The 17,157-nt window shown below is 53.5% G+C and overlaps 1 protein-coding gene across 2 annotated transcripts in view; it reads right to left on the bottom strand.

Moving 5' to 3' along the window:
• Window positions 1-17,157, bottom strand: part of KATNIP (katanin interacting protein) — a 195,221-nt gene that overhangs the window by 20,934 nt on the left and 157,130 nt on the right. Inside the window, exons 17-21 of one of the 2 annotated variants that reach the window (XM_038539987.1) lie at window positions 12,327-13,194; window positions 6,981-7,064; window positions 5,618-6,343; window positions 4,608-4,813; window positions 2,338-2,416 (exon numbers count right to left, since the gene is read on the bottom strand). In XM_038539987.1, coding sequence (XP_038395915.1) covers window positions 2,338-2,416; window positions 4,608-4,813; window positions 5,618-6,343; window positions 6,981-7,064; window positions 12,327-13,194 — 1,963 coding nt within the window. The remainder of the gene's footprint in view (window positions 1-2,337; window positions 2,417-4,607; window positions 4,814-5,617; window positions 6,344-6,980; window positions 7,065-12,326; window positions 13,195-17,157) is intronic. The other variant, XM_038539988.1, reaches the window with a different exon arrangement.

Genomic DNA, 17,157 nt, shown 5'->3' on the forward strand with positions numbered 1-17,157 from the left:
CCCACGTTTCAACTCTCTCAGCTACTTTCCTATTCATCACTGCTGATATTTGCAAAACGCCCAAAATTAGTGTCATCTGCAAATTAGCAAGTCATATATCCCCTTTCAAAACATTAATAGGATTGGCCATATTTACCAACCCCAGCGCATCCCCCCGGGTCACGTTATCAAAGCTCTCTCCATTTGCACAGGCTGGTGAAGTGGGTTGAGGATTTGAGACAGTGGGGGAAAACAAAAAGGTTCAGACAAGAGAGATTCGGAAATCATATGCCTCCAAAAAGTGCAGAAGGATGCTTGGTCAGGAGGTTCTCCTTCCTACTGAGCAGAGCAGCTGAGAAATCGCACGTTCCTTACGGCAACAAGGGCTCCGAGCTCTGCTCCAGGGCAACACTCCCGAAGGTATTGAAATACATTTCTGAGAAAGGTCAGAAGCCGCTTCAGCAGGAAGGACATTTACAGACAGCATCTTTGGGGAAATGATCAGATGAAGGGGATGGTGGCTGCCTCCCGCCAGCCTCCTTTCCCTCCTTCTCTGGCTGTGGCACTCTGACCTCTACCAGGGCTCCAGGGGGCGGCTGACCCTGGTCTCGGGGCTCCAGGGATGTGCCTCTGCCTCAGGTGTGGCCAATCCCAGTTTTGCACCTCACACACCCCCACTCCCCACCACAGTGAGCCGCAGCCATTGGCTTACAGATGGCAGGTGACCAAGCCAGGCCGAGGAGGCCTGATTCTGGACCCGTTGCTGGACTTCCTGGGAACCAAGGCTCTCATTTATCTGGGATTGCCGGCCAGAACGTGAACGTAAAGCCAGGGCTTCCAGGGGGACCTGTTGTGTGGATGGGTCCGAGTGGGAGAAAGGCAAGAGAGAGCGAGACAGCGCAAAGAGCGGGAGGGAAACACCAAGGCATGATGACATCATTTGCACCCCCAGATCCAGCTGTATGGACCCAATAAGAACGGAGTGTTCACTGAGATACGGCAGGGGAAGCCTCAGCAGGGTGCCTGAGTGGGAGACAAAACCAAGCCCCAAACCAGGCTCTTGCCTGCCCTAGGCTGGCTCTAGAAATTCTCTGTTGTCTCAGACTAAGTGAGAGAAATTGAGAGAGTGTTCTGGAATGTGAGGAGCCATGAGGACTCCAAGTCAGGTATCTTCCCCTTCTAAGAGGGAATTTGTCTTTGGGAAGTGAGGGAGGCAGACACGGTTCTCGCTGGGCAGGTGGGCAGGCCTCTTGGGGAAGAAGTGGGTGGCAGCAAGGCCTCGAGAAAGGGGTGTTGAGGCTGCTGGGGGGTGGTGCCCGGGTCCCATGCCCACCCCTGGGACTGAAGGACTCACTCCTCCAGGGGAGGGGAGTGCCAACAGCCTCACAGTTGAGTCCTCCCACCCTTGCTTCCTTGGCCTTGCCTGTCCCCAGAGGCAGCCCGCATCCCGAAACTTGCAGATACAGACACATGGAGCCCTGACCCCTCACTCAACTCAGGACCGGTTCAAGGGGCCTTTGCAGCTCCAGGGCTCCCTCTGCCCATCCTGCTTGCTGCCCTCCCTCAACAGCTCGCCCCAGGGAACCCCAGCAAAGAGTGGCTGACAGAGTCTCCTGGACGGGGCAGGGGAGAGAGATCCATAAGCCAGGGCCTGGGGTCTGAAGATTCCCCAGGACGCACCACAGGTGCTGGCTGAGCATGTGTACTGAGCGGGGAGGGAGCAGCTGGAAGGGTAAGTGGGGAAAAGAAGAGGGAACAGACACAGTGAAACCCGGATGGGGTTTGCTCAGAGGCCACAGACATGGTGTTTTTAAAATATCATAAAATTAGCCACCCAACACTTAAACTTTTGGAGATTTCACATAAATATCCAAATCTCTGCCTTCTCAGAAGACCCAGCACCCTGGGCTAGTATTCCTGCTGCCCCCGCCCCACCTGGAATGGGGAAGATGCAGATTTTCTTTTATGTGTGCATCTGGGTTTGAAGGTCCCAAATCACTGGACTGACAGATGCCTCAGATCTCTTCCTGTCTGTTCTATGCTTTCTGGGCTCTAGCTGCAGCCTCCTGGGTCAGGGCTACAACTAACACATAAGATGTCTGCACTCAAAATACAAAAGTGCCCTTCTGGAAAGGCCTGCTGCAGAGAGGTGTCCCTCCTCCACAGTGATGTAGACCTGCCACGACCAGCGAGCCAAGTCTAGGCTGTGTTACCCCCCATCCATCCCGTGGCTTGGCATCTTTGTGCCATGTACAACCTGCCCAACTGTCCGAGGGTCCCTGACCCAGTAGCCATGGCTCTCCCTGGCCCCTGATGCTCCTTCTTCCCCTGGACACTGTCCCAAAAGAGGATACTCACAGATCCCGTGGTAGATGCCCGGCTCTGGCGTGGTTACTTCAGGGACAGGGGGACTGGGTGGCGGCTCTAGCCCCGGGATCTACACACGGGTTAGGGGAGAAGCAGAAGGAAAGTAGGTGACTTTTCTGATACCCGTACAGCTGGCTGGCCATGCTACTATCCACCCCGAGCCCCAGATACTCCCTTGTGTCTTGTCTTGCATTTTTTGCCACCATGGAAGCTGTGTGACTGATACCATGGGCAGACCCAGAAACCCCTGTGTGTCTGAGTCCTTGCCAGCACCTCTTGTTGGTAGGGGAGGAGTTTGAGGCCATTGGCTAAGGTGAGCAGATTTTCTGGAGCAGAGAAAGACCCAATAGATGTTTACCTAGGGAGCCTGAGGAAGGAGGCAGGGAGGAGGATCAGCAGAGAGGGATGGAGGGAGGGAAGAAGGGGGAAAAATTCAACCACAGAGAGTGGCCCTCAACCTGAGAGGCCTGGGAATCTGCCTTTTTAAAGCTCCTCCGGTGATTCCCAAGGGAAGCCAGGATAAAGAACCCCTGGTCTACAGGCAGGCAGAGGGGGCAGCCACACCCCACTTCCCAGATCTCATGGGTACATCTTGCTCATTAGATTGCTACACCGTAAGTTAGGGCAAAAGGGCCTTTACTGTTTTGCAGACAAGGAGGCTGAGATGCAAAAGGAGGGGAAGCTGGCTGTCCGGGTGTTAGAGTTTTTTGGTGGGGATGGTGTTTCAGTCCCAGGAATCATGGAACCCTCGGCCTGGCCCCTTAGACATAGCCTCTTGAGGCCCTTTCTTGCCTGGCTGTGGGGAAGAGGGTGAGGAAGATGGTCTTCCAGGAGCATGCACAACACCAAGCAGCCTCAGGCCACCAGGGGAGGCTACTGTCCTGGCCCATGTGCCTTCTCATGCCTTCCTGGGCTCCCTACCCTCCCAGAGCCTCCTGGGACTCTCCCTGGTGGATCTCTCCCTGGTGGCTGCACTGACCTGGACACCGAGACAGGGTGGGTAAGGCTCCAGCCCTGGCACTTTCTAGGGTTGTGACACTGGCCTCCCAGAACACGGGCTCCTTGTCTCTGAGACAGTGAGGATTCCTTCCTGTCCCTCCCAGGCTGGATGTGATCAGAGACCCTTAGAAGCATTTGGAAAACGCTGGGCACATGAAAGGAAGCCTTCAAGGTCAGCTCCCGACTGGAGACCCATGAATCACTTCTAGACCACAGACGTGCTGTGGCTCACAGAAGGTTTGAAAGCCTTCCCACTTAGTTGCCAACGGTTTTTAATTGGGACATTTTCCATAAAAGCCCAGATTTCTGGCTCCTCCCGGAAGAAATCAGGACAACTACCAACATGAACTAGCAGCTCCCGTCTGTCCTGAGAAGCAGGGGCCTTAGCACCCCCTAGTCTTGCATGACACTTCTGCCTACCCCTGCGGATTTTTACCCCCAGTGAACACAGTGGGGATCTGCACACCACAGCCTCACGACCTTGCCGGGCCCTGCCTTCGGTCCTCTGGTTTCCAGCTGTCCCCGCTCCCCTCCCCCACCCTCTGTAACCATCTCCTCTTTCTCCTAGGGCCTCAAGACCATCCCTGGGGGGCCTGGCTCTCCAGATTACTGGTTCTTCACTTAGACTGACCTTTCCCCTGAATGTCGTCTTTCAGTTCCTAAAAAATTGGTTTATGAGGTTAAAAACACAGACTTTGGAGTCACGCATTCAAGTTCTAGCCTGGTTACGCTCCTGCTGTGTGTCCTTGGTCAAGTCACTTAACGGGTCTGAGCCCTGATTTCTCAAATGGGGATACTGGTGATCCCTACTTGCAAGGGTGACACGGTGCTCTATCACCGAATCGCCATACGTGTGCGGAAAATGATGGTGAGGTGATCATTATTTTAATTCTAAGGCTGCCTATTAAAAGCGTTCCTAGTCCTTTCCATCAGAAACAACAGTGAGCGATCAAACCGCAACCCAAAGCAAAAATTCCCCTGAGACTGCCAACCTCTAAATTACAGAGATGACGCAGAACTGATTTCTCCTAGCTTTGATTAAAATTTGAATACTTTCTTCACTTTGCTTAAAAAAAAATAAAAAAATAAAACATAATTAGAGAATGAAATATGACACAGAGGACCAAAAAATGAAGTAGAAAAATGGGAAATGTCAAAACAGTAGCACCAGCAGCTTAAAGGCCATCCATCTTCATCCCTCCTGTTCCACTCGGAGTCAGGAGGAGAAATGTCTCCGGGGGCCCCCTTCCCCCCAGTCCTACCCGGTCCTCAGCCCACGAGCCGGCCCGGGTGTAGGGCCTGTCCCCCCCATCGCTGTCGGCGGTGCTCGGCCTCCTGGGCGTCTCCTCGCTCTGCAGGCTGCAGGGGCTCGCCACATCCCCGTCAAAGGTCTCATCTGAGCAGAATATGGCCTCCAGAATGTCATCGTCCGTCGTGAACAAGATGGTGTCTCCAAAGTGCTCTGGGGCTGGATGGGATGCCAGGGAGAGAGGAAGAGTCAACTCACCCCGCCCGAATCACAATGGTTTGGAGAGCAGGGACCCAGACCCACCAACCTCTGTGCTAAAAACCCCATCCCCAACCACCACCAGTTCCTGATTTGTGTTAGGAAGCCTCCCTTATTATTATTCACACATTTGCAAATGGGATTCACATGCCCCAGGAACCACTTAGTCCTAATGAAGGGATCTAACCTAATGAGAATCGTGATCCGGCCTGAAATGAGAGATGCTTCTAAGGTGTGGGGGAGGCACCTTAGCAGATGCTGTTGGGGCCCCACCCAAGTGCCTGCTGATGCCTTTTGGGGAGCTGGAGGTTTGCCTGGTAGGGCATGGGAGTTACACCCCCAACCTTGGGGAGCCCTGCTGCTCTGCCTTAAGGCAGGACAGACCCTGCAAGTTATGCTCCAGAGCTCCGTTCGGGATCAGGCTGCGATTCGGCTTCCCCCTCGCCCTCGCCCTGCCTAGCGTCTCCCATTCTCATCCTGTCTCTCTCCTTGCACCACAGGCTCTCCTGGGAGCACCCGCAAATAAGTCGCTTGTAGAAGAATCCCCCCTTCTTCAAGGCAGACGCGGAGTAAGGACTGCACCCAGGGGAGGAGTTTAAATGAGGTCAGCTCTTGCGCCCCCCACGCTACAAAAAGCGAGGAGTGAGCCAGGCCCAGGAAGAGAGACCCATCTGTCACTGGCTAGCCAGGGCCTTTTGTCTTTCCTCAGAGCCTCAGCGGGTAGCAGGTAGTGGCTTCCAGAACATTCTTACAGACATACTGTACCTCCCGTCAGGGTCCCCGAGGCCTTGGCGATTTCTCCTTTAAAGATGCACTGTGCGTCTAGCAGCATGGTGATGTCCTTCACGCCACGGAAGGAATGTATCCGAGATTTATTGTAGTTCCATATTCGGATCAGGGCGACTTGGCAAGGGTGCACGAAGTCTATGGAGATGGAGTGGGGCTTGCCCAGTGTGAAGGGGGCCAGCCAGACATGCATGTCGTCCTGGGTCCTGTTCACCCCGTCGATGAGGTTGGTGACCACGCGGGGGTCCTTCCCGTAGGCAGGTAAAACATTGATGTCAGGGGGGTCCGCGCAAATGTTCGCGATTTGCACTGGCTCCCCCTCTGAACTGAATATTTCTATTCCGTTGAGGCCGACATAGTGCCGGTCCCCCCACGTGGACTTGATGTCGATGACCAGGCGCTGTCCGTAAGGCAAGACAGGGATTTCAAAGTCACTGCCGTCGTCGGGCTCTCCGGGGCTGTCCTCCGGGCCTCTCCTTGGCTCTGGCTTCTCCTCCTTGCCGGGGGGCAGCTGCTCGCCGTGCCGGCTGCCCTTCTGCTGCTGCAGGAACTCGTCCAGGATGTCCCCCTGCAGCTCCATGTTGGAGATGCGTCCCCGGTGGGAGCGGTCAAAGGCGCTGAGGGAGTCCCAGGACTCGTGCAGCGTGTGCTCCTGCTCGCTGCAGCACTGGGAGCGCAGCGGCGTCTTGGCGGACTGGGTGTTCTCTGGAAGAACAAAGGAGGGGTGGAGCCCCGTTAGCGGCAGGTGTGCGAGTGGGGACCCTTACAGATCGTCCCAACTGGGGAGCTCTCGGCTAGGTGGGTCGCCCTCGGGAGGGCATTCTAGAAATCAGGGGTGGGGGGGGGTGTTGCTCTTAGCTGTCTCAACGCCTAGAGGCCCTCCTGGCCTTTGACCAGGGTGGGACCAGGATGGGACTCTCCTGCCCTGCACAGGACACTCTGGGCCTCGGGTCACACGCCAACATTCAGCTTGGTAAACACTGATTATGGTTACCCGAGTCTCGATTCTGGTTGTTTTGCAAAAAATGCAAAATATTTTTCAGTGTACTTTGGATTTTCTAAGAATGTGGCCCACATGCAGATCAAGGGCAGACCTTCTGTTGTGTGAGAACCTTTGCAGAGAAGCCATCCTACACTTCAGAGCCTCCCAGGACGGGGTGGCCTGGCGACAGCGCCTGAGTCAGCAGCCAGAGGGGCTGCTCTGAGGCCGCCCTGTCACCTGACTCAGGATATTTTCAAAGAATGGGTGGAATGCTCGCTCGCACAAGAATGCTAGGTGGGGAGAAGCCAGCTGTACTCTTGCGGCCGCCGCAGACCCTGGTTATGGGCAGTGGGCACCTACGTGTAAACATGCTGCTTTCTGAGTGCGGAGTCCGGAGGACTTCTAGCTTCTTCAGCTCCCCATCTTCTGAGCTCCCCAGATGTACTATTTTTATAACCAAGAAAAAGTGCTATAAGAATTGCCAACAACACAGGTATACAGGTAAGGAGTTTACTCCTCTGTGTGGCTAGGCTGGCTTCGAGAAGGGAAGCCTGCGTCCCAGCATGTGCGGAGCGCGGGCCTGGCCCTCAGGGGGCCAGGTCTGAAGGCCGCACTCTCCTCCCTGTAGCACAGAAGAGCCCCGGCGTGCGCCCCCTGCAGCGGCCTGTCCTCACAGCCATGCTGTGGCTAAGTGCCATGGAAGGGTGTCATTCTGGAAAAACAGCAGCTGATGGACACTGACGTTCTGTTTTTCCTCTTTTCATATTGGACTGTGCCTTGCACTCCATTTTCTGCCTGTCTCCTAGGGGGCCTGGCTTCATCAATTATCCTCTCTCTCCAGAACCCTCTGTCACCCCTTCCCCACTGGCACCTTGCCCTCTGTCTGCCTGCAGACATGCATAAATCTCTCCTACTGGAAAGAAAAGGGAAGCTGGACCTGATCTCGTGGCTTCCTCCAAAGGCCGCCCTATGTTCTCCCTCCCTCGGCTGCAGCCCCTGCGCCCTCCCCACTCCCACCTTCCCTCAACCCTGCTATGGGGGGGGGGGGGGGCTCTGCAGAGTTACCTGTTTGGCGCACCTAAGACCCACCTGCCCTCCTCCTGATTTTCCTTTGGGGATGCCCCCACCATCAGACCATCCAGATTAGGCGAATGCTGCCAGCTGTCCTTCTGGGTGGGGAAAGGAGCTATGGAGAGAGAGCAGCTCTCTTTAAACTGGCGCCCCTAGGGGGCAGGATGTTGGACAGTGCCAGTGGCCACTTTGCTATGCTGTGAGTGGCGGGGGTGGGGTGGGGTGGGGTGGAGGGGTGGGGATCCTGGCTGATAACGAAGCCAACACAGGGAACGTGAGCGGAGATGGAGAGAGTCCCGATGACGTCATTTGAGCCCCTAGATTTAGCCATGCCTGAAGCCAGAGCCCCGGTGGCCTCCGTAAGAGTCCTGAAATTCCCACAACCCTCCACTGAGCTGACTTTCTGCAAACCAGATACAGAATCATGATGACTTCCAGGTGGAGTCTTCCACTTGACAGTCCCTCAGGGCTGGCTCAGGGCTTGGGAGCGTTTGTGCTTCCTGTCTCTCCACTGCTTCTGTTGCCAGCCTCTCCACCCCCTAGCCCTACCCCGGGCTTCTGCCCAGCCCTGTCGGGTCCCCTCTCAACACTGCCCTCCCTTTCTGAGCTCACCCAGCCAGCTTCTAGTTGCCAGGCAGGCGCTGCTCAATTTTCTATGGCAAGTTCTGGCTTTTCTTCCTCAGCCACCACTTTCTGGGCCCAGCGACCCCCCACCCCCACCCCGAAGGTCCAGAGGTGTCCACTCTGTCACTTCAAGCTCCCTGTGCCTGAGAGGGAATCTGCCACTAATTCCTCCAATTGGCATTGTCTCCCCTAGCTGGGAATGACCAGGGCCCTGGGTGAGGCCCTCCAGCTTCACTAACCTCCCTAAAGATCAGCTCCGCCGTGTGGGCCTTTCTATTCCACAGACAAAACCTCTTCCTGCCCATCCTGTGGTGCCCTCTGCCCTGCTGGCCCTCCTTGTCCCCATCCTCCTCGGGGAGGACTTCTTTGCCCTGCTCCCTAGACTGTCCCAATCAATGCCTAGCATAGAACGTGGCGCACAGGAGTGCTCAGTGCGTGCTTGTCAGCCCAGGGACAGACGGCTGGCATCACCATTACACAACCTGTGGGTTTGGGCCCAGGAGCCCAGGGACTCCCCCCTCCACCTGTCAGCTCTGTATACCTGTCCTCCCCTCTCCCCTCCTTCTCATCTGCCATGAATAAAAAGACCCCAGGAGTTGCTTCCTCTCCTCCAGGTGTGAGGCTTAACATCTGGCAGAAAGAACTTCCCAGATGAATCGTCATGACATCAGTTTATTGGGATTTGATTTCCATCAACTGCAATGAATGGCCTGGGTTGGTCTGTAAGTGAGCCGAGGACAGCAAACAGACGTCATGTGTCAGGGACTTGGCCTGGGTTGGCAAGAAAGGCAGGACTTTGCTCTCGCTCTGCACCTGCTTTCGGATTTATTCTCCGAGATGTACGCTCTGGGTTTTGAAAACAGAGAGGTGCAGGGCTTGCTCCTGGATCTCTGGGCTGTGACAGCAGGCTGAGGGCACTGTCTGCAGGAGAACACATCACTCACTAGTCCCCGGGAGTCAGGAGGTGGGGGCGGCAAGGATCTGAGCTTTATCTTTGTCAATATTCCTACCCATGGCTTGGAATGGACACCAGAAAGCTGCTGCTTTAATCTGCACCCAACACAGTCTGGGGGGTGGGGGGGTGGGGACCATCAGCATAAGATGACAGTATGGAAGACTTTAAAACTACCCCTTGGCGGGGGCAAACTGTGAAGTTCAAAACCCAAGCTTATAAAAATCAAGAGCACCACGGTGTGGTATGTGCTAACCGTTACTAAAAGGGGGAACGAGAAGGAATGCAGTGAGACACAACAGAGCCATGTGAGTTCAAGGTGACCAGCCCTCCAGCCGCAGCTGATTGGACAAGGGGTGGACACCTGACCCACGTCGGCCAATCAGCGTCTCCCCTGAGACTTTGGGCATCAGAGCCGGGCAGCTGTCACTCTTGGGCTGCGGGCCTTTCCTGCCCTATGCACAGAGCAGAGAAAGGAAGAGTGAGGAACAGTGGCAGAGGCAGGGCCCAGCAGCCCTGGGGAGTCAGGGAGAAGTGTCCTGGGCACCCCCTGGCTTTCTGCTTCCTCTTTCCAATCTCAGCTGATGGGTGGTCACACTTCCTGCCTCTGGAGGTCTTGTGCTCAAACTGGGCAGGTGCGATTTTTTTCACCTCTAGCTCATGGACCCCCACTATTGCCGACACTTGCAAAATGCAGATGACATTACAATGAGATGCTCTGTTGGACAAAAGGATTTCGGGCTCTCTCTTTCTGTGACAACAATGGCTCTGGCGCCAGGGAAGAACCCAGGCGGCCATTCATTCTACAAGCAATTGGAGGGCCCAGGCCCATGCCTTTCCTGAAGGGCATGGCTGTGGGATTTGGCTCTATGTAATGGGTAATTTAAAATTTCTAAGCAACTTTCCTTTTTAGCATGACTGGCTTAACAAGCATTAAATCTCCAGGGCTTGGTTCTCAATGTGTCATTAAGCCAAGCAGTGAAATGCCTGGAAAGAAATTAAAATGAGACAAAAATCTTCTGAATGTGGACAGGTTAGAATAACACCCTTCACCTTGGAGCTCCCAGAGGTTCTGTGGGTCTGTTTACCAGAAAGGCTCTAGATTGCCTGGCTCTCCCTGGTCAGGAGGCTGCGGTAATGGGGCTCTATAGGGTTAGTAATTCAAGGCATGGATGCTGGAGCAGGATGGCCTGGGTTCAGATCCTGCTCTAGCCCTTCCTGGCTGTGTGACCTGAGGACAGTTACTTAAACCTCACGTTTTCTGTATCTGTCAAATGGGGATGGTGTGAGAATTAAACCATTTGAGTAATGTGCCTGGGCCAGAGCCTAGCTTAACACAACATGCCATGCATTAAGCCACCCAAGTTTTTTCTTTACGCCATCCCTTCCATGCTTCAGAGGACCCACCACATGTCGGGCACCTGGGTCCTGGGGACCCCGATACAGATGGGACATAGTCTCTGCCCTCAAAGAGCTTCTCAGTTCTTTTGCTCAGCTCTCCTCCCTGACACCCAGTCTCAGGGTAAAGTCCAGGTGAGGGTGGGCAGCAGAAGTTTGTAAGGCTGGGGAGGTGGGGGAGGCAGCTCTACCCAGAAGAAGGCGGAAAGGCACCTGGCATCTGAGAGACATGCCTCGGTGGCCTGTGTGACCTCAGGAGTCTGAAAGAAGCCACCAACTCTCTGCATGTCTAAGCACAGACTTGGGCTGAATGCAGACCTTTGGGGTCTGTCCTCTGGACAGTGACAGACTAGATGTTGACCTGATTCACTAGGGAACAGAAACACTGGCTTCACATACAGACACACCAGGAGGCAGAACACAGAGCGGGGGCAGTGGTGACGATAAACAGAAGCAGCTAACTCCTGCTGGGTGCTCCCGTGGGCCAGGTACTGTGCCAACCGCTGCACGCATATGGTCTCATTTTACCCTCCCATGAGATGGACATCATTGGCATCATTTTACAGACAAGGGAACTGAGGCTTGGAGGGGTTTCGGAACTTGCCCATTGGGGATGGGGGGGGGTTTGGTGGATACTGCCCAGGTGGTTTGACTCCTGAGCAGTGCGGGGTGGGGTGGGGTTCCATTCAGAGGATCTAAGATCTGGTGCTTGCAGAGCACTTCCCACACACCAGGCTCTGGTTCATCATCTTATTCATGCCTCACAACATTGAGAAGGGGGGAGGCGGCTTGTTCTCATTTACAGATGAGGACGCCGAGGCTCCGAAAGTGGATATGCCCGGGTCTGTAAGTCCCAGCCTAGAGGTACCAGACCTAGAAATGGCAGAGGCTGGATTCAAATGGTCTGACTCCTAGCAGCTGTGCTACATACCCTCCCAGTAGCCAAATCTGAGTGCAAATATTTAGAAACCCAACCTTTCAAAGATTCCTCAGATATAATCTACTGCAAAGTTCACACACCAGGTGAGTCCTCCCAGCAGATTTTTTTTTTTTGACCCACATACAGGTTTAAAAATAATCTCAATCCAGTGCCAATATTGAAGAATAATATTCTACAGTTCTGATTTCTCTTTAAAAAAGGAGAAGGGAGGTCTGGCACATTGGCCTCGCATTGCTGAATGCCAGAAAGTGGAGGAGCAGCTGCCCCTCTCCAGCACCACAGACCTCACCACTCCCTACAGTACTTCCCACACCCAGGCAAGTGCCAAATGCTATTTATCATCACATTTGTGTTATTTTTCTGATGGTATGCTTAAGAATAAAGTGAAGTCATTAGAGACCTATGTCTCCATCAGAGGTGGAGTAACAGAGCCTAGACTGGAAAGACCACATTGCAAGAGAAATGAGCAAAGGGGATATAACTTGGTGGCAATGACAAGTATATTGAGGAGTTTAACATGCAGAATGGCTCTTGCTCGTTCCGCTCATTGCTGCCACCTCTGTGGCACCAGAGACAGTGAATTTGTGACCATGGGTTGAGAAGAACCTCCTTGCCTTGCAGATGAAGCAACAGAGGTCCACGGAGCCAAATGGTATCATGCCAGTCAGCGGCCTGAGCTCAGGTGTGGTGGCACCTGAGTCAGGCTGCTTCTCGAGCTTACCTCTGCCAGTTGGCTGGCCATCGCTGTGACTGCTCAGGAGGGTGTCCTTCCTCGGGCCCCTCCTCCCACTAGCAGGGTGTTCCCTGCTGGAGGGCTGGTTAAAGATGTCAAAGTTGTCACTGACTTTGGGGGTCACCTTCTGGGCTCTCTCCCCAGCAATGACATTCCAGCTGCTTGACCGCCCTGGCTCACGCCTGGGGCCTTTATCTCCAACCTCTGTCTCTTTAGGATCCTCCCCCATAATGTTAATGATGGAGTCTGATGGAAGTTGGCCTCCCCAGTCCAGTGGCTTCTCAGGACTCAGCCAGAGGGGTTTGGGCTTCCTATCTCCCTGCTTCCTGCCCTTCCCTGTGACAGAAGGTTGCAACCAGGATGGGGTTTTTGCTGGCGGCTCAGAGACTTTTCTGCCCATGAGGTTTTCCAGCTGTTGGGTCAGAGAGAGCTCTGGGTCAAGGGGAGGGCGTTCCACAGTGGGGCAGAGCAGGGGAGCACTGGGCACGCCACCCATTGAGGCTGGGGCTGCTGAGCAGCTCGTGTCTTCATCTAACTTGGACAAACTGTCCTTCGTGTTGTCGGAAGGATTCATCTTTTCGCCAAATAACTTTCCTTGGGAAGAAACCTTTACATCCGCTCTTGCTCCAGCTGGCTGCGAGAGCTCCCCATCTGTGCCAGCCATCTTGCGGGCATCTCTGCTTTCTCCCGAGAGGGCACCCAGGGCCCTTCCCCTGTTCTCGTCGCTCTTGGGTTTCAGGACCACCGGGATGCTGCGGTCAGCCGGGGCCTCTCCACCTCCTTTGTCTAACGTGCCATCAAAGATGAGATTTTTATTGACATAAAGCTTCACGTTCTTGGCACCGATGTCGAGATCCTGAAAACACAAGATTTGACAAAATGAAGATGCGTGGTGGCATCAGGCGGACATATCACATTTTGGAAGTAGGAGATCCAAAAGAAAAATGGGGAGTGCTAGAAACATGAGCTTAAAAAAAAAAAAAAAAAACTATAGCACCAGGGATGTTAAATAAAGCCAGTGTCATTTCTGGGTGAACCCTTACAGACTCTATAAATCAAAGGATGTTCACAAAGAGACGGCCCCAATTGCTGCCTTCTCACCATTACTCCCTGCTGGGACATTGGTAATAGCCTGCTAATTGGTCTGCCTGCTTCCTGTCTCTCGCTGCCTTCAACCTCAACTTCACATTGCCAGAGTTCACGCTCCACAAGAGCAGAGCTGGCCTGGTCACTCCTCTTTGTCAAATTGTTCTTGTTTCTTGCTGCCTGTTCTTTAATACATGGTTCCTGGGACCTCTGCTTCAGGAAAGCCTGATGTGCACATGAAATGCAGAGCCCCTGGTTCCATGGGGGTCATATTTTGGATGCCCTGAAAGCAGAGCCTGAGGCAGGGGTTGAGCGCACGTTGTTTATTTGGAAGCTGTTCCCAAGAGGGAGTAGGGGGAATAAGATAGGGGAAAACCCCCCAACAGTTTTTGAGCTGGTCCCTCCTGTATGCAGATGGGGCATCCCACTGGGGCACTCGGAGGAACCCACAGAACGCACCTCAGAAGCGTCCCTCCCAAGGTGGGAGGCTGGGGTATCTATCCACTGACCCCCTTTCCTGCTGATGAAGTTTGCCCCTAGGGGCACTGGCTCCTCAGCACACAAGCTGAGGGCACTGGTGGCTCTTGAAAGGCAGAATGACCTGGGAACACTTGAGGCGGTGCCCTGTCCGCCTGCCCACAGGCTGCCACACCCCAACTGCAACCGGAGGTGGGTGGAGGGGATGTGGTGTGGTGCTGTCCTGGTGACAGTTTTCTGGCTGATTCTTTGGCACATGGACGGTGGAGAACCTCAGGCCGATGGGATGGATTCCAAACTCCTCAGCATGACATATATACAGAAGCCTTCACAAAAGGATCCCTGGTTTAGCCTTTCCGTCTCCTCCTCCCCACAACCCTTGCGCCCCCACAGCACGCGGGCATTGAATGTTTCTTTGTTCGTGCTTAAAATATAATCACACCTCCTCCTGCTACTGCCCTGTTTGTCCATTCCCCTTTAGAGCAAAACTCTTTCTTTAAAAACAGCTTTCTCGAGAAATAGAATATGTGCTTCATACCGTAAATCGTGCGTACAACTTGGTAAGTTTCAACACATGTATACACTAAGGTGGATCATCTCCACATCTGTCACCCCCAGAGTTTCCTTGTACCTCTAGGGAATCCCACCCTGCCCACGACTCCCACCCCCAGGCAACCGCCCATCAGCTTCCTGTCACTACAGATTATGCTGCCTTTTCTAGAATTTTTATATAAAAGGAAACCTGTACCATGTACTTTTTTTGGCCTGACTTCTTTCACTTAGCAGAAGTGAGGTTCACTGCGTTGTGTGAATTCATAGTTTTATTCATTTTTATGCTGAGGAGAGGTCTGTTGCAGGGGTGCCCCAAAATCTGTCTGTTCAACTCTGAGGGTCACTGTCATGGATGCTCCTCCTCGCTTGTCTCCTGGCCTCACCCGAGTTGGGCCTCTATGAGGATCCTTCCTTGGCAAGGCTCCAATCGCCGGGGTGATGAAGCTTCCTTGTTAGTCTGGGACAAGTCGGATGTTGTCCTGTTGTCCTGGTGTAATCACTCATAAAACCCATTTTCCACCCTCTAAAGTGTCCTGGTTTGGCTGATAAGTTGTAGGGTTCAGCAGGTTGCCAGATCCACTGGGAGATGCACAGTCCTCAACTGGGGTGGTGGCTCAGCAGGTTACTCCCCTTCTACAGATTTCCTTCGGCGCTTCTGAGCCCTGTGCTCACCTGGTTTCCCTCTGGCCTCTGCTCTCACTGCTGCAGCACCAGGGTCCTTGCTTTTCCTCCTCTTTGCCTGCCCTGGGGCTCCATCCCAGGCTTCCAGCTCTCCCCGCACCCTTTCACTAGGTGTTCTCATCCAGGCTCGAGGTCCCAAATACCATCTTTGTGTTGATGACTCCTGATTATTTTAATTTCGCTTAATTATTTTAATCTCCAACCCTGAACTCTCCACCAGGCCAAGTGACTGCATGACCTCTCTTCTGGGATATCAAACAGGCGTCTCAACCTTATAACATGCTCCAAACAGAATCCATCCTTCCTTCCTTCAGCAAGAGAACAAGAGAGTGAGCAAGGGGGAAGGGAGGGGCAGAGAGATAGGGAGAATCCTAAGCAGACTCCACCCCTAGCATGGAGCCCACCTGACACGGGGCTCAATTCCAGCACCCCAAAATCATGAGCTGAACCAAAATCAAGAGCTGGACGCTTAGCCAACTGAGCCACAAACCCAAACCGAATTCTTTTTTTTTTTTTTTTTTTTAATTTTTATTTATTTATGATAGTCACAGAGAGAGAGAGAGAGAGGCGCAGAGACACAGGCAGAGGGAGAAGCAGGCTCCATGCACCGGGAGCCCGATGTGGGATTCGATCCCGGGTCTCCAGGATCGTGCCCTGGGCCAAAGGCAGGCGCCAAACCGCTGCGCCACCCAGGGATCCCCCCAAACCGAATTCTTGATCCACTTTTCCAAATCTGGTCTTCGCCCATCTTAAGAGTGGTCCCAGCATTCAACTAGATGCCTCAACCTAGGAGTCCTCCTTAATTCCTCTTGTTCTCTCACTTATGAATCCTACCTGTCGGAAGCCCCCTGCGGGCTACCTCCAAAACCCCTCCCGAATCTCTGACCCCTTGTCCCTGAGCATCTGCTGCCTGTCACCCCAGGGTGGCCACCATCTCTCCCTGAGACAAAGATCAGAGCCTCCCAATTGGCCTCTGTTTCTTCTCTGCACTGTCACTGTGCTCCTGCTCAACACAAACACACTTTTTTGTCTACACAGCGGCCAGTCTTTTTTTTCTTTTTTTTCTTTTTTTAACAACTTATCAGGTCACGGCAGCCCCCTGCTTAAAATGGCCCAGCAATTTCCCACTACACTGAGATTAAATTCCAGCTCCCTTCAGTGAAAAATGAGGCCCATGTGATCTGGCCCCTGCAGACCTCTCTGACCCTGGCTCCTATCACATTCCCTCTCTTATCCTCACTCCCAACACACTGGTCTGACTGCTGCTCTGTGATGCTGCAAAGCTCAAGGCCACCCTGGGACCTGTGCATTGGGCTGCAATGTTCTGCCCCAGACACCTGCAAGGCGGACTCCCTCTTGTCTTCCCAGAGATCTTCCTGAGTGACTTCCTCTTGAGCCCCCGGCCCACCCAATCCCCTCTCTCCTGTCGCTCTGTTTGATTTCCTTCCTGTCTCTGAAACGGTCTTATCAGCTTTTTAGCTTAGATACTGTCTCCCCACCCCCCCAACTCAAATTTCAGCTCCAAGACAGTGGAGGCCCTACCAGTCTTGTCCAAGGGCCCAACAGGTACCCGGCACATAGCTGGCACTCAACACTTGCTTTGGAACTGCAAGAGCATGAACACACGTATTCTTCTCCAGGATGGCACTGCTCTCTGATGGCTTCCTGAGAATAAATCTGATCAGAAAAATGGCAGCCTGTTGTTTCACCTCTAGATCAGTTTCCACCTTGCTTTGGCTGTTGATCTGCTTTTGAGATATAGGATCTGAGACCCCAGGGGTGTCCATCTCTACTCATTCCCCACCCTCTGCCTTCCTGCAGCTTGGCGAGTAAGCTCTAACTAAATTTCTAGTTCACCAAGTTACGGCCACAGAGATTTCCGTAGCAATTTAGAAGGAGAAGCATCAAGCCCGTGTTACACCACAGGAACTCGGCTTCAATCATCCAATTGCGGGATGGCAGGCTACTATTTGCCGACTGTCAGAAAAGTCGATTCTCAAAGCACTCTTTTACATGTTTATAT

The sequence above is a fragment of the Canis lupus genome, chromosome 6 (assembly GCF_011100685.1).
Source record: "Canis lupus familiaris isolate Mischka breed German Shepherd chromosome 6, alternate assembly UU_Cfam_GSD_1.0, whole genome shotgun sequence".
Lineage (NCBI taxonomy): Eukaryota > Metazoa > Chordata > Mammalia > Carnivora > Canidae > Canis > Canis lupus.